This window comes from Pygocentrus nattereri, chromosome 3 (assembly GCF_015220715.1).
Source record: "Pygocentrus nattereri isolate fPygNat1 chromosome 3, fPygNat1.pri, whole genome shotgun sequence".
Taxonomy (NCBI): domain Eukaryota; kingdom Metazoa; phylum Chordata; class Actinopteri; order Characiformes; family Serrasalmidae; genus Pygocentrus; species Pygocentrus nattereri.
Genome location: NC_051213.1, coordinates 13,001,302 through 13,028,871, shown reverse-complemented (window position 1 = coordinate 13,028,871; position 27,570 = coordinate 13,001,302). Strand labels below are relative to the sequence as shown.

Genomic DNA, 27,570 nt, shown 5'->3' with positions numbered 1-27,570 from the left:
TCTAGTTATTATACTGGCAACATCTATCCGTCTACTCACCAGACCAAACAGACTGTGTCTCAGATGGCTTGTGTTAGCTCAGATGTTACTTATAAAGATCAATAAGGAAAACTATGTATTTTGTTATATAATGTAAGGGTGATCACACTAGATCACTCTTGATCACTCTGGAAACTGCAATTTCACTGCTCCACAGCCCAATGCTGAGGGACTCTATATAAGCCGGGCTACCTACTTTATTGACAATGGTTTTCTATGGAGATCATATGAGCTGTGTGTGCCCCCAAGAGAATAATTAGAGAATAATTATTCAGCCACTTTAAGAACCTTAAAGTAGCTGAATCTACAAGTTAGAATGTACCCCTGGATACTTGTTTTCTTCTTTTTTCCATTAATCCAACATACTACTGCTGTAAAGTTCAGAATAGCTCCACAAAGTTTGTAATCAGTTTTCATTGATATCAAACCAGTTCTTACAACATTATCATTATCAAACATCACACATGATCCATAGGGACTAGTGGCAAAATAAATAAATAAGTAAATAAATATAAAAATCAGTCTCAAAAATGATTAACAGCGCAGTAGGATTCCCACATGACCAATAAAGCTGTTTAGCACTGAGAATGATGCTATAGTGAAATTAACATCCATAGTGTCTGATAAAAGTGAATAACGAATCCTAATAATTGTAGTATATGATTTATTATTAACTTTTTTATTTTGAAATACTCAAAATACCTAATACAATTTTTAAAGGTTCATTCTGATGCCTGTTTAATATTATTAAAATTTACATTGTAAAATCAATTTGATTTAAATTTTCAGTGCTGCACCTTCTATCACCAAATAATTTCTTTAAGACTACACATATTTCTGAGAAGTTACAATGAATTATGCAAAAAAAAAAATTAAATACAAACACAAGTAAAGAAAAAAGAGAAAGAGAGAGAAGTGGAAGAAAAGAAAAATAAATAAATAAACAGCAGATGATATTTGATATTTCATAGAGCCAGCCCTTATCAGTTCATATCAGCATGAGCATTTCAGAAGCTGAATTGCTTTCGATCTCTCGCCTCGTTTCTCTTTCGCCTCATCTCTCTCACTCGCTCTAGCTCAACTCTGCTCTGGTCTGATAAGAACTCCTCAGTATAATTCACTTTTCCTGTAGTCGAACTCAACTATCTGCTCATGGCACAAAATTCTGTCTGTCAATCAGGCAGAATGGACAATATGACTGTTATAGGTTGTCATATGCATGCCTGTTAAAGTCCGGTCCCACACACGAGAGCCAGGAGCACAGACTGTCCCCAGTCTAATGAAATATCAGCCAGGGTGTACCCTAAGGCAACTTTAAGAACATTTTTCAAAAATCTATCAAAAATATCACTGATTTCAATGAGAATAATCCAGAGACACCAACACAAAGTAATGCATAAAAATTTAACTCCACTGTCTGTTAAAAAAGTTCACCAGAAGAACATAACTATGTGTCAGCCAATAGGAGGAGGTTTGAGCCAGGGCTTCAGTTGGTAACATCAATGTTAAGCAAAATGGAAGAGGAACTAGTCACCATTATTGCCTTGGATCCAGAGCTGTACAAACCTGATGACAGTCCTGCCTCACACAACAAAGCCCGATAAAACTAGATATAACTAGTAATAATGAAATGTTTAAAATCATCTTGCTCAAATTTAATAGTATTGGATTTTGAAGGCTAAATAAATTGCTTTTAAAAAGAAAAATGTTAACAAATTTATATTGTGTGCCCAAAGGTTTGTAGACCTTCTTTTGAAATCAAATGTTTTAATAAAAAGTCTGTTCCTCTTCTGCCTTAGTAACAGCCTCGACGCTTCTAGGAAAACGTTACAGTAGATCGTGGAACATTGCTGTGAGGATTTAACTGCATTCAGCCACAAGAACATCAGTGAAGTCAGGTACTGCTGTGGAATGATTAGTTCTAGATCACAACCACCACTGCACCTCATCCCAAAAGTACTACATGGAGCTCCATCAATACAGAAAATGTGAATCCACTGTTTCAAAGCCCGATGCTCAGCGGCTTTATACATCTTTAGCTGACGCCTGGCATCAGGCATGGTGACCCCAGGCTTATGTGCGGCTTCTACAGAGCATCCTGTTCTGCTGGAAATTCTTTTTGATGGAGGTACAAGTTTTGTGTGCTTAAATGAACACTTGTGTCAGCAGTGGGTCCACCATAACGTAGCTGAATTCACTAATAAGAAGAGGTGTCTGGATACTTTGGGACATTTAATGCAACAACAAAAAAAAATTTGTGACGGATAGTAAGTTCAGATGCACTTTCTGACTAGGGCTGACTGAAGCTAGCCAAACACTTAAGGCAGTATCTAGGGTTCAATAAGTGAAAATCACAGTGGGTAAATAACCATCCTATGATATCTCTCTCTCTAACTCACCTTACTCCTATCTCTCTCTCTCACACACACACACACACACACACACACACACACACACACACACACACACACACACACACACACACACACACACACACACTCACCTCATTCCTCCCATTGACCCTCCTGGCCACTATGAGCTGGATCATGCCTCTCTTATTGCTTTCCACAGACATGGACTTGCGAAGAGTCTCCATGGCTTCCTGATTGGTTTTCCCCAGCAATGATTCTCCGTTCACAGCTATTAACTGGTCATTGACCCTCAACCGCCCATCCTGGAAACACACACAATAATAACATGGCTACAACATAATACATTTTAGGAAAACATGCAAAAAAAGTCCAAAAGCCTATTTGCTATTTTAAAGGGTGAAAGATTTGTTACAACAGAAACCATGAAAATTATTAAGTTTCTTTGACACAGGTATGCATGAACTACATTTACTAGCCATTTTGTTAGGAACTCCTACTTTGTTGGCAGTGCTGCCTCTAACTAATAAGTGACATAAGCAGCGGCTTTGGGCCACATGGCTATAAAGGAGCAATTTAATAAAAGTTGGAAACATTAAGCCTGTCTCAAAAATAGAATGCACACATCTAGAGCCAAAAAAATGGAAAAGAAGAGCAGAAAAAGATTAAAGACAAATATTTATTTTGGTTTTATGAGCACTGATGTTATTCTGCATGGTTGTAGTTAGACACAAGAAGTGGATCCGGGTTCTGTTTAACAAAACAGTTTCAACTTAGAGTGGCAACAGAAGCAACAGGTTGCCTGTGGTAATCCAGAACCACTCTGCAATGTTTGTTATTTCGCAAGTTGTGAGGTTAAAGTGCTTGCTGGTTGCATTGCATTTTTACATACAAATATCTGTAATGTCCGTTTATTGCTTTAAAGCCTAGATGACATGAAAAAACCAACAGTAAAAACAGGTCTTTCTGCTATGACTGTTGCTAGCTTTCTCAACATGTAATGTACAGCTGTATAAGAGGGTGGGGGTGCATGTGGGTTCACAACATTAACTTACTCAAGGGATTTCTTTAACTTTTTCAAAAAGTTAAAACTACATTTCTTGATTTGTTTATTAGCATACATTTTATAGCATAAACACTGCTGTCTAGAAACTGCTACTATGCCTGCATAGCACACACCAAAAAATAGACCCAAAGTATATTTTTGAGCTTGACACGTGTGTTACTTACATGGTGGCATGTGCCAGCGTGGCCAGTGTGAAGGTTACATTGAGTAATATAGGAGTAAACTGCTTGAAGCACAGCATAGCTACAGAGTCGTGCATTGCAGTGATTGCGTCTGGTGTGAAACAGGATTCAGTTTCAGCTTCTCAAAACCTCAGACACAGATGTGGTTTTACAGCAGTGGTAAAGTTTTCTCTGTTAAGATTGCTTGCCCACAAAAGCTTGGACTTTTGAAGTGCACCATTGCTAATTTAATACATTTATTGAAGTCATCCTCTACCCCTTTTATGCCCAATTTTTGACCACAGAATCACTGTTGGCTTGATATGTTTTGGTAGGTGGTCCATACACTGACAAACACCCCAGGAACACTGTGCTTAATACACTTAACACCAGCATGACCCACATTACTATGTCAGTGTCACTGTTGTACTAAGAATGGACCACTACCCAAATAATAACTTGTCAGCGACGGTCCTTTGGAAGTCCCATACCACTGATATGAAAGACAGAGAGTGGCTGATAAATTGTGCAGTAACAGATGGGCTACAACTTAGTAACTTAGTAACTTAGTAACAGAATCCACCTATATGGCAACTAAATTGTCCATTCAGGAACGTTCAAGTCTCCTTGCCTTGCTGGCGGCTCCTCCGTTGATGATGGACTTGACAAAGATGCCTAAGTCCGCGTGGTTCTCTTTGGAGCGGTTGCCCTTGACGCTGACTCCTAATCCCGCAGAACCAGAGTCATTCAGAGGAATCTCAAAAGTCAAGAACTCCCTCGTTCCATCAGGAGTCAGCACCAAATCATCATCCTCTGCTTTCTACAGGGAGAAGGTGGGAGAGAAAGAGAGCAAGCGAGAGATAGAGATGGGGGGGGGTGGGAGATATTCTTAAACATATTATCCCCACTTGACAAACATAATACATCTACACCTGAGAGCACATTACGCACTCCAGAAAAGAGCTATCTTCTGACAACACAAAATCCAATATTTCACATACAGCACAAGACACCATTCAGGTTGTTACTCCTCTGAGCTTACTGTATGTTAAATTGATCACAAGTCAGAAACGAAACACACAGCACACAATGACTCCCAGCTGAACATCTTGGAGGGCTTTAGAAAAGCAGTTCTAGTACACATTGCTGTTGCATGAGCAAAAGAAAGATAAAGATAGCAATGTCATGTGACAACATATGATGCTCCCACAGGGCCACTGCTGTGGAGTGAGTGAAGCCTCCTGCTGATCACAGCCCCAATCAAAGCTGCATCCCTCTGAGCGCTGGGGAAAGCAGTAGTTGCAGGGGAAGCCTAGCACCTATAATAGGAGCTCATGGGATACCTGCTGCCATCAAGACCCCTTAATTAAACCCTCAGATAAAACGTTGTTTTTATAATGGAATGTTTTATAAAATAAATATCTAATGTTATTGTGGTTTGGAATTACTATTTAAATGTAATTCCATACTAAGTATAGAGTACATTAAATATTGGATTACACTGATATTTGATTTATATTATGTATTCTGTAAATATGCAGTTTTTTTCCTTTTTTGCTTTTATGTCTAAAGCAAGAAAAATGGAAGAGATGCGTTTTCAAGACTGTATGAATAACAATAAAAAAAAAAATAAAAAAAATAGCAATTTTTCTACTTAAAGACATGTATCTTACAGACAATGTGATATGAATTGAAAATTTTGAACCTTCCATTTCTCACAATAAGAGAAATAATTCATATTAAATTATTATGTTATTTTGCTAATCTAAGGGTTATTTTCAAAGGGCTCTCTGGTAAAAAAAAATGAATAAACTTTGTTCCGTCTATTGAAAAATGCATACTTGCCTCCTACAATGGTGCCAAAATGGAGAAATAGACAATTTCTGGTTTAAACACTTGGAAAACCTACAAGCACTTTGGGGCAGATACTTGAAGGTGGGCTGTTTGAAGGCAGAAGGAAGAAGAAGGAGTCAATATATCTGTTGTTACTGCTATAAAACTGAATATTTTGCCTGCCTTTAATAGCTTCTACATCCGTAGAAGGGGACAGTGTTTCCCAGTGGTTGTATTTATGTGATGCATGTTGGGTTTTGTAGTAAGAAAACAATGATGGAAGAAAACACAAAAAGGACAGGAGATCATGAACTCTGTCAAACCTGTAAGGCCAAGGAATGCAGTGCTGAGCTACAGAACATCACACTATGCTGACGTTAGGCTGGAATGCCTCTTTCAGATGCAGCAGTGATAAATAATGAAGCAATCTGAGTTCTGCTGGGATAATTTTCAGCACTTTTACACCACACACCTGGAGAAAGCTAGGTGTTTGGCCGTTACAGCTGCAGAGTATAGGGAAGCTTGAAAGGAGGTGGAGTTATTAGGATGCAGCCAAGCATACAGGTGAAGCCCTCATCTCCTTCCTCCTCACAATACACATCTCTCTCTCTCCCTCTCATACTCACATACAAACAAGTACATACACACACAGTTCATGGCATCATTTCAACTCATCCACTGCCATCATATTCCACTACGGTTGTCATGGCAACGTACACTGTTCTCCCCAGACAATAACTGGACTCCGGTAAAGTCAGTGTGGTTGCCATTCCCAACATATCACGTCTGCCTCTCCTCTGTTACTATATGATTCACATGCTCTCACTCTGCTACTGAGCTTTCGGAGGCATGGCACCTTAAAAAAAAGCCTAGCGGTCTCTTTCTCTCTCCAGTGCACCATTCACTGCACTCCTCGCCTGATGCAACTATGTGCTTTCAGTGATGATTCAAGTGTGAAGTTTCAGGGCTGACGTAACTCTGAGCTTTCAGAGATGATGCTGTGCCAGGTTTTGGCAAAGGGCCACTGTATGTAGTCACATACAGACAAACACAAAGCCAATGTTCATCATGTGCCAAAGTTCATGAGGTTTCAGAGATGACAACATGAGGAGTCATGGCTGAGGTTTTAGGGCTGATGCTCACATGAGATTTTTGGGCTAAGACTGATGTGAGTATCAGAGACAAGGCCTTTGAGGTTTTAGAGATGAAGGCAATGTAAAGTTTCAGGATTGATGTTCATGACCTTTTGGAGATGAAGCTGATGTGCTTCAGAGCTGATGCTTGTGGGGCTGCAGAGATGAAGGCAGAGTGAAATTCCATTGCCAGTACAGATGTTTTCTGGGATAAGGTTGGGGTGAGGCTTTAGACTTTGTTCCTGGGATTTCAGAGATGAACACAAGGTGAGGTGTCACGGCTGAACATTTGAGAGGTTTCAGAAATGGCAGAAGGGTACGGCTTCAGAGATGATGCGTGTGTAAGAGAGAGCTTTTGAAAAGAAGGTCATCATCAAGAGGTTCAGACAGTTCACACTGTCCTGTGCAACCTTTGTCACTTTCATGGCATCACAAAAATACAACTTTTCCAGAGGCTTCAGCAAAAACACTAGAGAGGTCACTTACGAGTCCACACATTAGCTCAATTCTGTATTAAAACACCAAGAAATTTAAAAAGGTGCCTTGTAGTGGCTGGACTGTAGTACTGACAGATGGAGCCAGGCATGCACGTGTATATGAAGTAAATGGTTCAAAACTGTGGTAAACTTATCCTACATACGAAGCCGTTTTTGAAGGGAATTCAGATTCCTTTATTGATCCCAGGGGGAAATTGCAGTTGTTACAGTTGCAGCCATTTATGTAAAAATAAACACTTTACTAATAATTTAAGACAATATAGAGAATTTACAGTATGTACACAGGATTTAAGTACTTAAGAATATAGTAAGGTGGCGGTGATTGTGATAGTAATATGAAACATCAGGTATAAAGCAGTTACAATTATTTAAATTATTTAAATGGAGTTAGTGTCCCTCTGAGTTATTGCACACACAATTGTTATTATTGCACATATGAACAGTTTCGTATTGAGTTTTGTGAATCACACACTGAGGGAGGAGTTTTAGAGTTTGATGGCCACAGGTAAGAATGACCTCCTGTGGCGCTCTGTGGTGCATTTCAGTAGAGTGAGTCTTGAGCTGAATGAGCTGAAGGGCTGATAACGATAATAAGATTTATAAGATTGAATTTATAAAAACTGAAGAAAAAAAAATCTACAACATGACTGATCTACAAAGATGGCTGCATAGTAATCTACATTCTAAAGTTATAGATAACACTCATTACTGGCCCAAGTTATAAGGAACATGCATATCAACAAGGGTTAGCTTTAGCTCAAATGTTGCTTGTGGATGTTTGCCTCTGATGTAATACATCACTGTAGTAGTGCAACAAATCTTTTGAAAGTACAGAATGCCAATATTTTTAGTGCACTTTCTTTTTTAGAAGACATATATAACAAAATTCAGGGGCCTATTGCAGCATCCATGTAAAATTCAAAAATATTCCATCTTGAAAGACAAACCTGTGTTTGTCTGAGTTAAACGAATCCTATATTTACCCAATAGCATTAGTCAATCCCCCCCCCCCCCAAGTGGTTCATCAGTTAATCATTTACATACCTAATGTCAAAAACAGCTTTAAAAAAAAATATCTAAACATCCCAAAGCATGCATTTTCTTCAGGTCTTCTTTCGTTCAAAGTGATATTTTGATCTGTGGTTCCAAAGACATGATAATTGTCAATTCTGTCTGATGTGCTTTTTTTGCTGATAATGAAAGAACATCCTTTAAGAGACTTGCATGCTGAACTCCAAAGGCACAGAGTAGGCGCTTCTTTTCAAGGTGTGTCAATGTCAGACTGAGACAGGGTGTGTGTGTGTGTGTGTGTGTGTGTGTGTGTGTGTGTGTGTGTGTGTGTGTGTGAGTGAGTGTGTGTGTGAGAGAGAGAGAGAGAGAGAGAGAGAGAGAGAGAGAGAGAGAGAGAGAGAGAGAGAGAGAGAGAGAGAGAGAGGAGTCACAGAAAAATACACTGTGATCTCTCCAAACTGAATTCCTTGTATGAACTCTCTATTAAATCATCCACAGCTTTATTCACCAAGGAACAAAGACACTTTCATACAACACAGTCTGCTCATACTGAAGTCTGCTCAAAAGATCTAGCTGTCAAAAACTACTGCACAGTGCAGTAATAAATGTATTCCATTTAATCATGCTAGATTGTGTGTGTGAGTGAGTGACTTGTGAACGAATGACACCTAACTTGTATATGTAAATGCAGAAAATTACCTGAAAAAAGAAAACCAAAAAAGACAGTTGATGTGGGAAAAATACACAACCTCTAAGACTTCTGACATATCCTCGCCTGAAACAATTAGCAGCGTTTGCCTTTTTCTACTGCTCTCCCGCCCGAATGGGGCGAAGACATAAAGGTCATTGGAAATGAATTTAAGTGCCTAAAAGAAATCAGTCAAGGATGTAATTGCGGAGAGGGCTTGTGCATGATAAGTATTGTAACATGAATTTTCCTGCTGCTGTTTCCCTGCCCCAATGACTGCAGATAAAGAGCGCATATTAAACACCTCAGAGTAATGCACGTTCCCAGCTTCCAGGTACAATATGAGAGAGAGAGAGAGAGAGAGAGAGAGAGAGAGAGAGACTAAACAGGAAGGTCCTTATGGTCGAAATAATTTCCATCTTATTTCCAGATGAACTCAAGCAGGTGCTGAATATAGTTTTGGCCTTTGAAGGACAATGTTTTGGAAACTTCCACTCCTTAAATGTTACAATGACTGGGAATAACAAAAGCATGTTGCGATTTCATATTAAAGTCTCTCTAGTAGCTGGACATGTGCCAGTATTCTGCAACACAGTATACCATGATAGAAACACACAGTAATGTTATTGTGGGCATGCTGAAATACTATCACTGCAATTTAATCAAACAAGGTGTAAATATCATCGTTTGTATAATGGCATAGGCTTATGAGCAGCTCAATGAAAAAGCATTTATTCAAGAAAAAGAGATTATTTTAAACTGATAAGTCATCATGTGTACACTCTTCTCTTGCACACTGAAATACTATACATTGCAGTTTTGTCATGCTTTTACGTTCCTTAATATTAAAACAGATAAAGCAATGTGGAAAGTGCACATACAAATCTGTCAGGGTAGAATGTAAATGCAATTTACTATGTAACTGTGGTTAATTATTGAGAATCAACCCTTTTAGTGCATACTAAGAAATTATTCAGTACCTACACAGAGCAAAATCATTCAATTATTCTTTTTATAGAAGTTTGTATAGAAGTTTATAGAAGTTTGAAAATAGAAAACTGGATCTGCTGGCGGCTTCTGGCCATTTAAGGAGTTAATGTGTAGCAAAATAACAACAATACTTATACTTCTAATGGTTAAGAGAGCTGCAAAAGCAACAATGACTTTGAATAAAGCACAGTTAAACACCAAGTGGTGTCATTTTCCTGATGATCTACTGTGATTTTTTTTTGTTTGATTGCCCTGTTATTTTTGTTATTACTATACATGTCTAATGGATCGTTTGCTCTCTGTACATCCTCCCTGTTTTGTTTTCTTTATGATGTTCTTGATTTTCTGCCATTTTTCTCATACAAAGATATTCTGAACTCCTGGCAGTCTTTAGTCTGAAATGACACTAACTGACAATCTTAAGTCATAATTGGGGCAAAGCATAAGTGCTGCATCACAGCAGCTCCAGCCTGACCATGCTCTCTCAACCTGAGCAGAGCTTTCCTGCAGGAGGCCATGCGTATCTCTCCAAATGGCCCAAACCAGCTTGCTTATCACTGCTTAACAATAGCACCACACAGCCCCTCCATACGAGCAGAGAGGCTAATTACTGTCACAGCTGCTGGAAAAAAGTACTAAACGAAAACAGGTGGCACATCCACACTCGTGTGCAGAGGGAAAAAAAGGTAGTCGATGGAACACCATTGTCTTCTGGCGCACTTGGCGACATTAGGCTTAATTATGGTAGAGCTTGGTCCCCCCATTTCCAAATATGGCACAAATATGGCTGGCAGGCTTTGAACGCAGCCTGTAAAAGCCATCTCTGACAACACAGGTGCTCATCATCGAATAGTAAAAAAAGGGAACATGTAAGTGGAAGAAGAGAGAGACAGAGTAAGAGAGAGAGAGAGAGAAAGAGAGAGAGAGAGAGAGAGAGAAAGATGGAGAGAAAGTGAGAGAAAGTAAGAGAGTGAGAGAGAGAGAGAGAGAGAGAGAGAGAGAGAAAGAGAGTGAGAGACTAAACAGGAAGGTCCTTATGCTCGTGGAAGTGGAAGAAGAGAGAGACAGAGTAAGAAAGAGAGAGAGAGAGAGAGAGAGAGAGAGAGAGAGAGAGAGAGAGAGAGAGAGAGAGGGAGAGAGAGGGAGAGAGAGAGGGAGAGAGAGGGAGAGAGAGAGGGGGAAAAGAAAAAAAAACAAGAGTACGATTGCAGCGAAGGAAAAAAAGAGGTTTCAAACAGGCAATTGAAGTTAAACGTCCCCAGCGTGGGTAATGGAAGGGCGTGGGGGTAATTTTCCCAGCAGGGGCACCAGACAAAGCGCCATGTTTGATTGGCGCTCCAACCTTCGAAAAGTCACGCTGAGTTTATGGCCCCTGGAACAATCAGAGGGAGACAAGGAGGAAAAAAATGTATCAGATTGCTGGTGAACATCCTACACCACTCTCTTTTGGATGAGCAGAAAGGCCTGGTGAAGGCCTTTGGAAAGGCTTTTTGCATGTATCCAAGGCCTAATGCAGTACTCAGATCACTTCTTTCCTCACAGAAGAAGACATTACACCAGACATATGCACTGGCTGTCAAAAGTTTTAGGAAACCCTGCATTCTTTAGAAATTTTCTAGGCAGTTGTTGATTTCACTCTTACATTTTATTCAAACAAGAAAAAGATGAAGAAAAAAAAAAAACAATCAATACTTTGACTTTATATTGTGCTTCAACTCTCAGGCTCATTTTCATCAAAGTGTCTTCATTGGCATGAAGAGCAGGTTTTATCTAAATACTGATTTTACGGTTTTCTTTTCTAATCCATTGTTTAAATAACACACACAAACTTTGTTGTAAAGGTGTTTTAAACACTTGAAAGGTTTCTGATGAGAGCTGATACCACCACAAGAGGCTAAAATATGTGGTCTTTGGCATTACAAGTAGGTGTTCCCTTTAGTAAAAAGCAAAGAATGTAAGATATAAACAGTGTTCTTAAATATGTTAAGTCATTGCAACCAGACAAAAAAAACATACTAAATATCCAATATACAACAGCGGGCCCAGACTTTTATGACACACTACTACAGTTTAGGAATGGTTCAGTCAGTTTACATTGCTTTTCATGCAGTTGGTCTATTATAAGCCTTTGAATTTGGTAAGTCTGATTTTTAAGAGGTGTAAACATTTTTAAAAATTGAATCTCTGTAAACCTTTAACAGAAAGTACAAAAGAAAATACAAGACAGAAGCTTCATGATCTGACTGAGGCTCAAGAAAAATGTGTTGCACCTCCATAAGTACATTGCTGCAAATTTACAGGTGACACTGCATGACAAGTTATCGGTGCGTGCACAGTTTTGCTTTGCACAAAATAATAAATAAATAGATAAAATCAAAGTAGACTCAAACCTGTCAATATAATGTTAACGGAATGTAGCTGAATTCATTATGTAAATCTGTAATGATGCAATTTTAATTTAAATCACACATTAAAATATTAGTAAGAACTCCTGATATCTAAGCGATAACCATCCATTAAATAAATAAATGAATGAAAAATAAATAAATAAGCTGTCCTGTTGAGTCTTCAAAGGAAGCAATGGCAGGGATATTAATTAACAGCATTTCCACTCTCAGTGCCACATCATTCAGCTGGAGTGAGAAAGCTCAGGTTCTACTTGACCTGCTAATTCATACACTGTCAAAAAGACACAAGGCTGCCAAGTCTCCGAGTGTTCCTGACTGCTGCCATTTTGGCTCTGACTCAGTCCTGCCTCCTCAATCTAAAGCCAAGTTAGCAAGAAGTGTCACACTGACACCTGAAACTGAGGCATTTGGCTGAAACTACTGCAGAGCAGGACAGGAGGAGAAGTGCCTGTCTCATTTTTTGCACTTTGTAAGCAAAACTTGCAGAACATGACCTCATCCTTGCCATAAAGCACCAAGCTTAAAAGCATAATTCTCAGAGACAGCTAATTATATTAAAGCAGAGGCAGACACGCCTCTCAGCGACTACAGACTACCGCCCTGTTCATTACAGTCATGGGCAGCATCCTCTCAATAAATAACCAAAAGTTTTACAGTTAACTTCTGTCTTAAATCATCCTGTAGTCAGTTCTCTCTGCAACTTTGCAGGTTAGGCCAAATTTGGGATTGAATTGTAAAGACACCCATTAAAAGAATAAAGGGCTCATTTAATAAAATTTGTGCCAGACCTCACTCCCTCTGGCCTCAAACGGCTGACCACAGAGTTATCACAAAGCAATGAGTGGACAACATCTGCATCATTATAAGAACAGGGCAGCCAAGGAAAGGCTGCAACTGCTAGAGTAGTTAGTCTAGTTAGCGAAACAGTAGCACCTCCTCTTACTTCACTTCCCCATACTTAACAGACCATTTGTGGCAACACGCTTATGTTAAGTGTAATTTCATGCACATACTTACTTGTAAACACAAACTCACCATATGTTACAGCCCTGTTAAAACAAACCAATATATTTATATATTGTTTTTTTTTTTCAAAATAGGCCTACAAAAAAAAATGAAATGCTTAAAAAGCTCCTTATGATGATGCAGATTTGTTGTAACAGTAACAGATATTGTGACATACATTTTACCATACAGGTTATGCATTTTACACCAACACAGAATGAGAACAGTCATCAAGTTTCAAGCATTTTTATGGGCTTGTGGTTTTTGGAATTGGCGGTTTAACCAAATGATTAGGTTACTCGCTCTCCACTTAGGACAGTCAGGTACTAGTCCAACACAGGGAAGCACTTGCTTCTAACACTATGCCCCACCAATATTGAATTACATCACTTTGGTGCTACAAGGGGGAAGTAATCTGATCCATTCTGTCATTGCAGCCCATAACAATGTATTTATTACAGAAACTCGTATTGTGAAAGCGATTAAAAATACAATTCATCACTCAGCCCTACTGGTCAGGTACACCAGCATCAGCTCTAGATTCAAGCCAAAGAAGAAACTTCAGACACCAAACTCATGTCTTGACTGACTGAATATATCTAGAGTAAAGGGGATCATTGATTTTTAGTGTATTATCACTCCGCCTTCTGCCATACTCCCTGCAGCATCCTCATCATCGGTCAGCTTGGAAGTGGTTGTGCATGTTCACAATCAATCTGATACACTCCTCAACTCAGTGAGCATCAGTGCCAGAGTCCGGCATTCAGCCACAACATGACAGTCAATACATTATAGGTGTGGTCCTCTCACAGTCAATATCATTAAATGTTTCCTTAAGCTTTGAATGCTCTTGAAGTACTCCCCATGTAATCATCAGTGATCCCAAAAAAGCTGCTGTAGGAGTGAGCCGCACGCCCCTGCAGTTTAATAATTAGTTTTCCTGAGTTTCATTCCTTTTGCCCCTTACATTTAGAGGAGGCATTCAGCACATAGAAGAAATGCCTGGTGCCAGAAATGTCGAGATCTGACCTTTCTGTTCAGCTCTGGAGAAGCTGTTTATTTATCTGCGTGTGTTTGGTGTTGTCTATAAAGTTATTCAGGGCACTGAGATATCATCGACTGTGAATAACTGACCACTTGAGAAAGTATGCACTGTAAAGGTCCACTGCAATGACTTGGAACTCAAACAAAGAGTGACTGTTTTTGAAGTTCACAAAGGTTTGTAAGTTCCAAAAACAATTATATGCACATAGCCATGTGGAAGAGTTTCTAGAAATAGAAACTCTTTAAATTAAGAAGGAAGCTAAGGTATTATAGCTATTATAATCATTTTTGGGATTTTTTTGGACACAATAAGGCAGATGTTATGACAAGGTGGACAATAGGTGCCTTATGGTTGCTTCCTCTTACACATGTAAAGCCAGCTCTTCCTGAACCTGCAGAACTTTGTAATTTTTTCCCTTCTTCTACACTTAGTCTCACATCTGTGGACAACCATGAGAACTTGTGGGATGAATGTAGGTGGGAAGAAAATGAGCGTGACATTTCTAAACCAGTTCAACACTCTGAAGGTTGAACTTAGAGTAGGTGCCGATGGTGCCCTCGTCAACATCATCCAACCAACAAGCCTGTTATTAGCAAATTAACTTAAGCTGGAAAGAAGAAACTCCAAGTATATTCAGTTACAATCACAAATATTCAATATTCAAACAGACTTGTTTTTTTTGCAATGTTATCTAAACCTTTAGTAAACATAAAAAAAGGTTAGTAACACACTTACAAGTGATTATGAAAACACTGCTAAATGTACTACAAATAAAAAAGTGTAATTGAAAAAAAAAAATTCAACCTCTATGATTAGAACCTTGCAACACAAATTTGCCATTTTAACTTAAGCATCTGTCACCTCTTCCCCATTCCTCTTGTGAAAAGACTCTACTGTGCTGCTACTGCTTTCTTCAAATCCATGGGGACCGAGGAGGGCAGTCAAGGACATTCCTGGACCACTCTCTGAACCAAGCTTTGGTTGAATATATACTTTTTGGCCAAAAGTATCCACTTACCCATTCAAATAATTGAATTCATGTGTTCCAATCTCTTCCATGGTCACAGATGTATAAACCCATGCACCTAGGCATGCAGACTGCTTCTACAAACATTTATGAAATATTGAGTCGCTCTCAGGAGCTCAGTGAATCCCATCGTGGTACTGTGATAGGATGCCACTTGTGCAACAAGTCCAGTCGTGAAATTTCCTCGCTACTAAATATTCCATGGTCCTTCTTACAGCATGTGCACTTCTGTTCCAACTTCGATTAGATCATATTGCAGTCTTCAGCAGTAATGCAAGGATTTTTCTTTGTTCTTACAATAGGCCTACAATGATATCTATGGACTTCTCATGCAACAAAACATCTTCTCTGAACTTTTGAAAGAGATTTTTTTCTTTGTAATGTTTCCTAGTTAGTGTGAAATTGATGTGAAAAAGTGAATTGGTGAGATTTGAGATTTTGAGTCACAGTTGAAACATATCAAATATCATTCTAGATTTATAGAATTTTAGAAGTATGGTTCCTCAAAACACAGGATCTCTACAGGAAAGCAATGAGATCTCACAGGGTTATTCCAGAGAGGTTGAACTTGACATGGCTGAACCAAAACATTTGCATGTTGCTCCAAAATGTATTAAAATAAGCATTATCGTTTTGACATGAATGTTTCATGGAATCGATTTTATGCAATCTAGTGCCAAAAGTTTATGAATATGACATGTACCCTCATTATGAGACCACAGCTGTGAGACTACACCTCAGCATCCTCAAAGGAGAACACTAAGCTTTTCCATCTAATCAAGGAAATAGCAGTCTGACTGGTATATTCTTAGGGACAGAACAGAACATGACAACACTTTCTTTCTCCTTGAGAATATGCACCACCAGGAATCCTCCATGATCCACTGAATATGGCACAGATGGGATTCAAATCCTGGGATAAGTTCATCAGTAGGGCTCAAACTGTGTTGAGCCAGTAGAGAGGCCTGAACAGCAGTTTCTAAAATAGAAACTGTCAAGCATTCATCTGAAGTTGGCCTCGACAGCAACTATAAATCCAACTGTCAGTGGAACTGCACGCTCAAATTAATTGCGCAATTAAGATTCTCTTTGCTTGGCAGAGCCAGCTTCTAATGGATCTGTGACAATTCTGATCTGATCATAAAGAGGACTTTAATGCAGTGTTTAATTACTGCTCTGTGCTAAACTGAGGAGATGCAGCTATTCGATCTGTCATCTGTTCTTTAGTGTGGGAAGATGCTTTGCATCAGGACTGCAGCAACAAGTTGCACTTATAGTTGGAATTAATGAGCAATACTCATGCTAATGTACTCCAATGCAAAGAAACAGGAGGCATCCACTGCTGCTGGGTGGACATAAAGTATATTTTAAAAAATAGAAAAAAAAAAAAATCAAGTGACTGCTGAAATTATCAGCGATGTCTGGATATTGCAAGAAAAAAATTAGCATAATAGTCATTCTGTGTTGACAGAGATATACTGGAGATCCTTGTGTGGTCCATATAACCATATTGACAATAAAAAAGGTTACATTCCACATATAAAAGTGAGCAATACATCTTCCTTTCTAGCCATGAAAGCTTATTAGTGAAGCTAGCTGTCTGTCACCTGCCATCAAAAGAAACTATCAAAAGAACAGCTATGGGGATTTTTAACATAAAAACTGAAAAACAGAAAACGTCTCAAACAACTTAAAACTAGATAGTGACTTAATGTGCAACAATGCAGAATAATAACAGTTCAACAAAAGCTTACATTCTGTAGACCACAGGTTCCAATGCTGATACTAGAGTTCCACTGCCTCCACAGGTTATTGTGTTTCCTGCTCTAACACAAAGTTTAACTTAGAAAAGCTTGTTATGAGCTGAATTAGGTCAATGGTGTTCCAGGGTTAAGTCACATCATTAGACACTGGGACACTGAGATTTTGTGTTCTCTTAGCGTCAGATTGGTTGTAAATTACTTTTTTATGACAGCTTGTTCAGATTCAATTAACCTCCATTTACCTTAGTGGAATGGACCTGATTTTAAGTAATGCTTGTTTGGTTTAAGATGTTTTCTCACACTGGGTACAAGTAAAGTCAGTAGACTTTGCAGATTTCAAACTACTTTTTAAATATGTGTGTCCCAGGATTGGTAACTACAAATGCATATTTTTTTAGCAACTTATTAATAACTTGCAATTTTATGAGACAGGTATTTGATTTTGGACTGATCTACAATATCTGTGGCCTAGTAGGTGTAGGAACACCACAGTGTCTAAACACTAAATAGCACCACTAAAAGCACCACTAAATATAGCAATAGGCAAGAGGCTGGGTTTAGACAGCTGGGGCACACTTTCACTAGTCGTGATGCCTTGTTGCTGCTGGTTAGCTGACTCAACAGGTGAAAAATTGGGTGTTGTCAGTTTACATCAGCATTCAGAGACCCTGCTCCAGGAGCAATTCATTTTCTCACTTCTTTTCCCCATCTTATTCTTCTGTCCAGTGTGCTTGCTGAGCCGTGATATTGACTTATTTATTTTGCGAGAGAGAGAGAGACAGAGAGAGAGAGAGAGAGAGAGAATATGCAATCTGTACTCTGCGCTTCAGTTTAGCACCAGACCATACAGCGCACGAGCACAGTCACATTCGCAGCGGCGCACATTGAGAGATAAAATGCGCCAATAAATTACAACCAATGGCGGTCAGGTGGCCCACGGCGGCCTTTTTTTGTTTACACAACAGAATTGTGTGCGTGTGTTTGTGTCTGTGTGTGTACTGAGCTGTTTTAATGCTCTCACTCCCTATCCTGCCGTGGGCTGCATTAGCGTGTCGGGTAATTGCCTGTGTGGACATGAATTATTCAAAGGCGAGCGGCCGCGGCCTCGGGGTGTGTGTGTCGGACCTTGAAGTGCGTGTCGCTACAAAGCGGGGAGGCAGATTTCATCAAGTGAAGCGTGTCTGTCTCCATGCATTTCTTCTTTCACTGCAGTTCTGCTGGTTTTGTTTTTTGTTTCTGGGACTTTTTTTTATCAGCAGGGATTTTCAATGCTTCAGATTTTTATCCCAACTCTGTCTCTCCCTTTGCTTCACTATCAGCCTCCAGCCAAGAACTCACTGCTTTATCTCTTTCTCTCTACATCATTTCCATCATCACCATGTTTGCTCCAGCTCCCTGTCCATGTCTGCCTCCTTGTAATTCCTTCCAGCATCTCATCAGCCATCAGCTCTGCTTCCACTCCATAAAAGGAAAAAGCAGCACACCACATTAAGGCCCTCAGACCAAACTGAAGCCAACAAAAACAAGTTTAAATGTTAAATGTCTATACATAAGAGCTGTAAGAGGTTCTTCCAGCAGGTTTACAACTGAAACATGGGAAAATTCACAAAGGTCCCATAAATACACAAACATAGCTAAGCTGATCTGTAGCATGTATTGCTTTGAGTTGCACTTTTATTTATTTATTTATTTTGAATGCACCACAAGCACATAGCCTGAGTGCATTTTCAGTGTGAACAGAGTTACAGTTGAAACGTTTCTTTTTTTCCAACTAAGGGGTTGCTCCTAACCTTTAGGCTGAGGAGCAATCAAGATTCATGGCACCTTTCTCCAAAAAGTAATTTTAGCAATGCAGGCCATGTGGTAACACTACAGTGAAGAAAGTTTAAACTAAAATTTAACAACTTTAACACAAGCACAACTTGAACCTTTAAGTCCATGCTTATTCTTCATGTTGAACAAACTTTGTAAAACTGGTGTCCATGAAGATCGCACTTGTTGGAACTGTAATTCAGCTCTTTATTAGGAGGGGGTTTGTAAACTTTGTGTATTGTCTTACAGCCTTTTTGTTTGGAAAAGTGATCAGTTACACTATTTGATCCATTGATAAAGTAATTGAAAAATGAACACACTGATAAACAGTCAGGAGCAGCAGCCCAAAAGACAAACAGCTTCCTATTAACCATGTTAAGTCATTGCATATTAATATAAAAAGCATACCACTTTTATTATGAGCATTTTCAGAAAGTAGGAGTCCCTAGACATTTGACCTGCATCATATGGCTCTTGCAGCCATGCCTTGTCATCAGAGGCAGATCACTTACTAGATTTCCTTTTTTGTCCCATAGTAGAGACTAAAATAATTAAGAGGTCACAGGATCAGTCTAGTCTGGTAACTCATCACTCAGCTGAGACCCAAGCCTTGGTCACCTCTCATAACCCTGCTGTGTCCTCATGGCACAGAGTCTTTATTCTCCCCTCAGCTTAAACTAACTCCCCACTCTTCTTCAAGGGCATTGCTCCATTGATCCCAGACTCTTTGGAGATCACTGAAGCTTCACACAGTTCTCTCTCTTTTTCCTCCCGTCTCTCCCGGATGGCTAGGGGTTGGGTGGGGGCGTCAGAGCTCATTTTTCAGCTGTTCCCCGTGGACAGTCTAACACTGTGAGTAAAGGTTAGAGCTGATGCCCTTATCAATAAGTCACCGCCTCTGCTGAGCAGCATCTGCCCGAAGACTCTGCAGCGCTCCCACGGGCACAGGAGAAGGCTAATCAAATGCACAAAGCGAAAGGAAGGAAATAAATAATATCTCCAGTGATGATGTTAATGCCATCCTTTCTTCTGCAGCTGTATTTCTGGAGAAGGTGGACTCATTGTGTCAAAAGGCACTAATTACCAAGTGATCTGCTTATCTGGCCTGGCTCCAAAGAAGGAATTATCAGGAGAGCTAGGAGATCATTGTTCCTTCTTCCTGAGAAGGAATTGAATAACTAATCACTAAAGTCAAATAAATGTTGGTAAAGGAAAAAAAAAGTGTGTGTGTTGTTTACTTATAAACAAAAGCACTCCTATACTTCCTATTATGTTACTGAATTGAATTTAACTGAATTCAGAACCATCAGCCAACTGTGTTTTCACACTGTGGAATTAGACCTCTGCATTTAAACCATCCATGCACCGAAACACCCACATGCATGCACACTAGTGAACACACACACTAGAGGGCAATGAGCACACTTGTCCAGAGTGGTGGGCAGCCCTATCCACGGTACCCAGGGCGCAACTGGGGGTTCGGTGCCTTGCTCAAGGACATATCAGTCATGGACTCTCAGCAGAGGGGATCGAACCAGCAACCAGGGCTGGTTCCATAACGTCCAGCCCAAGACTGCCTCTGTGCTACTACAAAGTTATTCCAACAGTCTATGATATACTACAGAAAATAAAGGGTGTGATATAGTCAAGACAGCTGACCTTCATCATGGAAAATGAGGGCTTTGTTGCTCAATACTGTTAAGAACTGCCTACTTTGACAGATTTGACTAAATACAGGAGGTTGTTTTGCGTGACGTGTAAGGGTAGATTATTGTTAACATGCTGAAACAACAAAAACAGTCCTACATGAAACACAGACAATGAGATTCCAATAAGATCACAAACTTCCTTTTAAATTCAATAACTCTTATGATGTGGTGAGTAGACATATGCTTGCTTATTGAGGCAGGGCTTGCATTTCATTCGGTAAACAAATATTTGCTTTTTGTCCAACTGATAAAACCCTGTACACAGCAGTTCGTACTCACAAGCATGAGAACAGCCAATGGGAATGCCCATGAGAAAGTCAAGGGAATGTAAGTAAGAAAAGAATGTAAGGAAGTAAGGGAATGAAGCATCTTAGCTGTAATTGAACTGAGTGTCTGAGAAAATAGAGGTAATATGACTTCAACTCACTTCATCTGACTCTTTGCAGTATAAAAGAAACAGTCACTTGGAGCAGAGTTGTAACTTTGGGTGGTGGAGCAAAATGAAAGGAATCACTAGTCACTTTGTTAAATAACAGTATTTACAGTGATAAGCTGCAGCCCTTTTCCAGACTTGTTTAAGTAACAGTAGCCTGGAACTGCATCTATTTCTCTGCTCCAAAACATGGACCCTATTTGACTGTACGACTGTACGCACCATGCATGAAGCTGGATTTGGAATTTTCTGCTTGATGAATCATTGATGTAGTATTGCACCCACATTCCAAATGCCAAGATCAACAATGTCCCACCACATATCACCAAATAATCCACCCACCTCATCTGAACCCAGCCAATGCCCACCTCTCAACCCTCTATGAAAATGACTGATGCAATATTATGGCTCTACTCTCTGTGCTTGGTTTGCAGTAACTGTCAGTCATGGAACAACGTCTGGCTAATCAGAATTTTATGGCCATGACTGTATGGATTATTGAGATGCTTTAATGCTGAACCGGGTTTGTTAAAAAGCCAAAGCTGACTCTTTTTCAATGTTAATATGGCGATGAGAGTAATGAAGCACCCAACCACTCTCGCTGTCTATTTCTCTCTCTCCATCTACTCCATCTCTTTCTGTTTCAAAGAAAATGGGGCAAGAAAGTTTGGAGAAATAATAGAAATGAAAAGAAAAAGGCAGAGAGGCAGAGAAGAAAAGAAAGAGACAGAAAGAGAGGAAAAGAAAGGCAGAGAGTGACAAAAAGAAATAACAGAGGAAGGGGCAGGGACAAAAAGAAAAGCAGAGAGGAGGAGAGAGGAAAAGAAAGGAATAGAGAGGGGGGTGAAGGCAGAGACAGAAAGGAACAGAAAGAGGCAGAGAGGGTGAGAGGAAAGAAAAGTCAGCTAGAGAGGCAGAGATGAAAAGAGACAGAGAGGCAAAGAGAAATGAAAGAGGGGATGAGAGGAAAAGAAAGAGAAACAGGTGAAAAGACAGCAACAGAGAAAAAGGAAAGAAAGGCATTGAAGTAGAAAAGAAAAGAAATAAGCAGCAATGAGAGAGAAAAAGAAAGAGGCATAGAGAGAGGAAAGAAAAGAGTGAGAGAGGCAGAGATAAAAAAACGGACAGAATGGCAGAGAGAAAAGAATTAAAGGGAGAGGTGAAAAGAAAGAGAGACAGGTGAAAGGAAAGTGACAGAGGAAAAGAAAAGCAGAGAGAGAGGAAGCAAAAGAGAGGAAAAGAAGGAGAGAACAGGGAGGGAGGAAAATAAAGAGAAAGAAAAGAAAAAATGCAGAGAGGGAGAGTGAAAAAGAAAGAGGCAGAGATGGAGAGAGTTTAAGGCTGTTGTTTTACTTAAAAAGGCTTTTAATCTCGTCTTGCTTGAGAAGGAAATGTTGAAAGATTTTATTTATTTATTTATTTATTTTTCTGCAGGAAGGAAATCTCAACACCACCACATGGCTGAGGAGGGCCAAACACTGTACTACCGCCTTCCATCATCACTGACTCCGATTACAGACTCCAGATTAAAAATAATGAGTGCATGGGCCATATGCACTTTATACAGCATTCAAAAGCGTCTGTTTGCTTCCATACTTTTCTCAGGTCTGCTAGTTTGTGCTTTAACAATGCTCTTGCTGTAAGTGGAAGATGCCCAGTCCAGTTTAAATATTAGGAAAAAATGCATTACTCTCAAAAGCATCAAAACTCCAAATCAAATTTTTTTAAAAAGTGCTCATCGGTGCACACACAGCTTGTAAAATCTCCAGACAACAAAAGCACTGTCAAAAGAACGAGACACTTTGGATCACCCATGCATGAGCCTAAGGTCACCAAGCCCAATGCCAAGCTTCACCTAGAGGGGTAAAAAAAAGTCTTCCAGCACTGGGCTGTGGAGCAGTGTAATTGTGTTCTCTGGAGTGATGGAGCTCTATCCAATACTTCTGGGATGAGCTAGAGTGGCATGTCTGACCCAGAACCAATCATCCAACATCAGTACCTGACCTCACCAATGCTCTTGTGGCTGAATGTAATCAAATCTTTACAACAACGTTCCAACATATAGTCTGAAGCCTTCACAGAAGATTAGAGGCTGTTGCTGTTGCACAAAACATGGACAAACTCCCTCTTTATACCCTTAACTATGGCACAAACAGGTGTCTACAAACATGTCCTTTGGCCATACAGCATATGTTCCATTCTATTCTTTTCAAACCCAACTACAAAGGCATATGTGACAAATGGGCTGAAAATGAGAGAGAAAGATAGTGAGAAAATAGAAGAGATAGACTGAAAAAAGAGAAGACAACCGTGGTAGAGAAGTGTGACTGATACTGAAGAAGTGAGACAGGATACATGCATGAATTCACGTCTCACCACTTCACGAGGCAGAAAGGCGTCCTCTTGTCTGACGACAAGCAGACTCACAGTGCCTCCCATCGGAGTGGAGCGGAGCAGAGCGACCACCTCTTCCTGAGACTTCCCGTTCAGATCCACTCCATTCACCTAATTACACAGGCACAAAATAAGACTTAGAAAACAGTGCATACAAAAAGTACATACAAAGAAAAAGAAAAAAAAAAACATGTGAGCTATATACTAGCAATTAAATTAAACTCTAATAGCTTCCACTAAAATTAAAGTGCTCTGATGCACCTCCAGTTGCAGCAGCCAGGTAACTGATATATTCATTCTTAGCAGACAAATATGTTAATAATGGTTACTAGGTTGAAAAAGCTTTATGAACATCCACAAAACTGCCACTCAATCTAATGAAAAACTGTAACACGCAACTCAGTTATTAATCTAAAACAACATTTGTTTTACGTGTGTGTGAACAGATTAATCTGCAAGTGAATGGTTTCTTCATATGATTTAATCTTTTCTACATTACTGTACTGACACTAACACACTTCCATCATTCCACACTTTCAGTTTTTTATTCATCAATTTTATGCATCAAAGCAACATAGTGATGCAATATAACGTAAGAAAGCTTTAAATCTCGGGATTCAATTCATATAAACCATTTCATATAATCCATCATTCACAGCCATAAAGATCATCTCATTTGCATCATAAGCATCAAATATGAAACAAATCTGAAAGATAAGGCTTGTGCTGTGGCTCAGATGTCTTTGTAAGGTGAAGTACACAAGCAAACAAAGAAGAACAGGCAGTGATCAGTTTAGAGATCTATGTGTCAGGCAGAATTAAACACCTCCATTCTAGACTCTGCTAGTCTGTGTCAGTAATTCATACAGATATTTCATGGTTGGGGGGTAAAAAGGAAGTGTTAGTTTTCAAGTGAGATCAAGATCATGACAGTAGCCCAAACAGGGAACAGTACTGTCTTTTTTTTTGGAATGCCATTTCAGGCACAAACTTGAAAAAAGGGGCAGAAGTTAAGAGGTTTAAGATTTCTATCTGTATTTGTCTCTGTCTGTTGTTTTAACTGAGTAACCTAACAGTGAAACAGCCAAAGACACTAAATGGTCGCGTTTTCTGTTTTTGCTGTCGTTAAAAATGGCAAGTTTGATGAGGAAAATATTACTGGCATGTCTTTTAGAGAAACTTCACCCACATTAAAACAGCTGAAGCTGGTGTTTACCCTATCAATCAGATGTACAGTTTAGATCAGGGGTGTCCAGTCTTACTGGGAAAGTGTCGGTGTGGCTACAGGTTTTCACTCCAAACAAGCTGGAGCACACCTGTTTCTACTTGTTTAATTAACTGATCTCAGTCTTCAAACATTTCACCAGATGGTCTCCTGCCTTGTTGGAGTGAAAACCTGCAACCACACCAGCCCTTTGTGGATAAGATCAGACAACTTCTTTTTAAGATGAATAAGGTTGTTGCCAGCCCTCTGTAAAGCTTTTGTAATGCTGCAACAGCAGCTACAAAAGAAGACTGGTAGCCAGAGCAAGACAGGTAGTCCGCAGTTGGTTGATGGGAACCAGAAAGGTCTTTGTGTGTATATGTCTATGAAATATAATGTGCAACAGGATATCTAAAGGTTGCTTTCTTCAGCTCTTGACCTCTAGCTTCCCAAACAGGGAAAATTAGTTAGTAATCAGTTAAGATGTTCCTGGTGCTATCCATCTCCTCCATAGCTCCCTAATCACTCTCCATACTTTTGTCTCCTTCGTACTTCCAAAGTGACAAACCTTAAGCTACTTGTTATTTTGCCACTCTAATTCACACTCCCTGTATTCATGAATTATAATAAAAGAATTCACACACAGGTTTCACAGGTGCAGGTTCAGTGTGCAGTTCACAGCTCTCTGCCTGAGCTCCTGGATCGTGCATAAAATCAGTAGAACGGTACAAGTATTCTGTACTGTGAAGTGAACTACTGATGCATAACATGTGGTCATGTGCCAAAATCCCCACTGGGCCACAGCGTCCTCTCTCACTGATGACCGACTAGCCAAATCACTGAATTTTAGAGTGGTGCAGATCATGTAACTGCAAATGAATGTTTATTTAAAACTTAAAAAGGGACCACACTCTCAGGTATACAATACAAAGTGCAGTTGTTCACTGTTTGTTAGTTGACCACTTCGTCTGAGTATTCCTACACTAATGCTTAGAAGATGTCATGCATCAGTGATACACATGTTGTAATTTCACATCTATTTCACATGTGCAGCTCATTAAAACAATTGAAGAAACTCTGAAATACAGATCCAGAATTTGAAGAAAAACTGTATGAAGTCTTGCTTAAGAGAAAGAAAAAAAAAAGAATCAAATAAGTATTACTATGTAATTAATTAATTACAATACATCACTGTGTTTTGTAAACCAAATGTAAGCAAATTCTAGATGAAAAGCAATATGACAACAGAAAAAAACAAAAAGCTTTAGACATGTGGCTCCAATTAAACAATAGAGCACAAAATAGCAAGAGCTCAAAATTCATTTCTTCTTTTCACTCATGCATCTTGCCCAGCAACCTGCTGCTACCAAATCAAACCCAAAGCAGCCAAACGTGGAGGGAGAAGGGAGCAATAATTTACAGGCCAGCGTGACTGCGATGATGCTGACGAAGGATGAGTGCATGCAGAGCAGCACAGAGATGGAACAAGGTGACCTCATGACTCAGCCCCCACTCTGTGGTCCAGAATAAAGCTCTGAGTCAGCCTCCGCAGAGCGGCACCAGGCACCAGCCACTGCACCAGAGTGAGCAGGTGGCCCATTCTACCGCCAAATCAAATGGCCTTTGCTGATTGCCTGTCACTGCGAATCAGCCATCACCTACAGTGCCTTTTTTAGCATTACGGTGAAGCCCAAGTGCTCGCAAGCAGGAGGAGCCAAAACAAAAGCCTGAAGCAGACAGACGGGAAGCACTCTGGAAAACCTGCTATGGGGAACAGGAAGTAAGAGATGCATAAAGAGAGAGAGAGAGAGAGAGAGAGAGAGAGAGAGAGAGAGAGAGAGAGAGAGAGAGAGAGAGAGAGAGAGAGAGAGAGAGAGAGAGAGAGAGAGAGAGAGAGTTTGTTTGAAAGCAACTGCCTCGACAGAATCTTCATGCTGCTCAAACCCATTTATTAGGTGAAGGAATATGTAGTAGAGGTAGCTGTAGTAGTGGTGGTGCTGGTAGTAGTATGTCCATGGTCAAATAACATGTTTTGTTGATTTTCTGAGTGAAAATAAGTTAACACATTCTCTATAGAGAATGCACATCATTACTGTTTTTTTTTTTAATTACTACTTATTTCATAATGCAAAACATATAAAACAAAGACATGCTTTGTGAAAAAAGTTATTTTATTTTTCATATTTAATTTTTTTCATTTTTATAGTATTTTTCATACTCCTTCAAATATGTTAAACTCGGCAACAAAATAGAAACTGTATACTAACATTTCCATAATGAAGATTTTTTTTTCTTTGCTTTTTTTGTTTTTCTTTCCCTCATAGAGGATGTTTTAACTTATTTTCACTTACAAAATCACCAAAACAGATAATGTGACCAGGGTTATTCAACGTATTGCATGAAAAGTGTGTGAAGTTGACTTGAGCTTGCAAAAAGTTTGGGACAGTGTAGTGAGTAACACCTCTGCCTTCTACGTTGCAGACCAGTGTTCAATCCCCTGCTTGGGCAAAGACCCTACACTATACCAGTAAGAGTCCTTGGGCAAGACTCCTAACACTATCTTTGCCTACCTGTGTAAAAAAATAAAAACTAAAATAAATAAAGTTGTAAGTCGCTGTGGATAAAAGCATCTGCCAAAATGCTGTAAACGTAAGAGGAAATGGAAGAGTAAGATAACAGGTTGAGCTCAATAGCTTTCTCTTTTTTCACCTCCAGTAGCCGGTCGCCAGCCTTCAGGTGTCCGTCTTGGATAGCTGCTCCACGAGGGAGGATGTTCTTCACATAGATGGGGGCGGAGCCTCCGATAGGGACATCACGTGATGTAATACTGAAGCCCAGCCCCTCAGGACCTGCAGAGACGAACACAAAAACAGTAACACAACATTACCAATCACTGTTCAAAGATCGCAATCAATGTTTCAAAACTACTAAACTAATTTGACTGCAGATAAATGTATGCCATGATATTGATATGCCAGCGCTG

The 27,570-nt window shown here is 39.6% G+C and overlaps 1 protein-coding gene across 3 annotated transcripts in view; it reads right to left on the bottom strand.

Annotated features, from left to right (window-relative positions):
* Positions 1–27,570, bottom strand: part of pard3aa (par-3 family cell polarity regulator alpha, a) — a 521,056-nt gene that overhangs the window by 232,835 nt on the left and 260,651 nt on the right. For all 3 annotated transcript variants that reach the window (XM_037537061.1, XM_017704401.2, XM_017704387.2), the window contains 4 exons: positions 27,297–27,436; positions 23,366–23,494; positions 4,267–4,455; positions 2,543–2,713 (listed from right to left, as the gene is read on the bottom strand). In XM_037537061.1, coding sequence (XP_037392958.1) covers positions 2,543–2,713; positions 4,267–4,455; positions 23,366–23,494; positions 27,297–27,436 — 629 coding nt within the window. The remainder of the gene's footprint in view (positions 1–2,542; positions 2,714–4,266; positions 4,456–23,365; positions 23,495–27,296; positions 27,437–27,570) is intronic.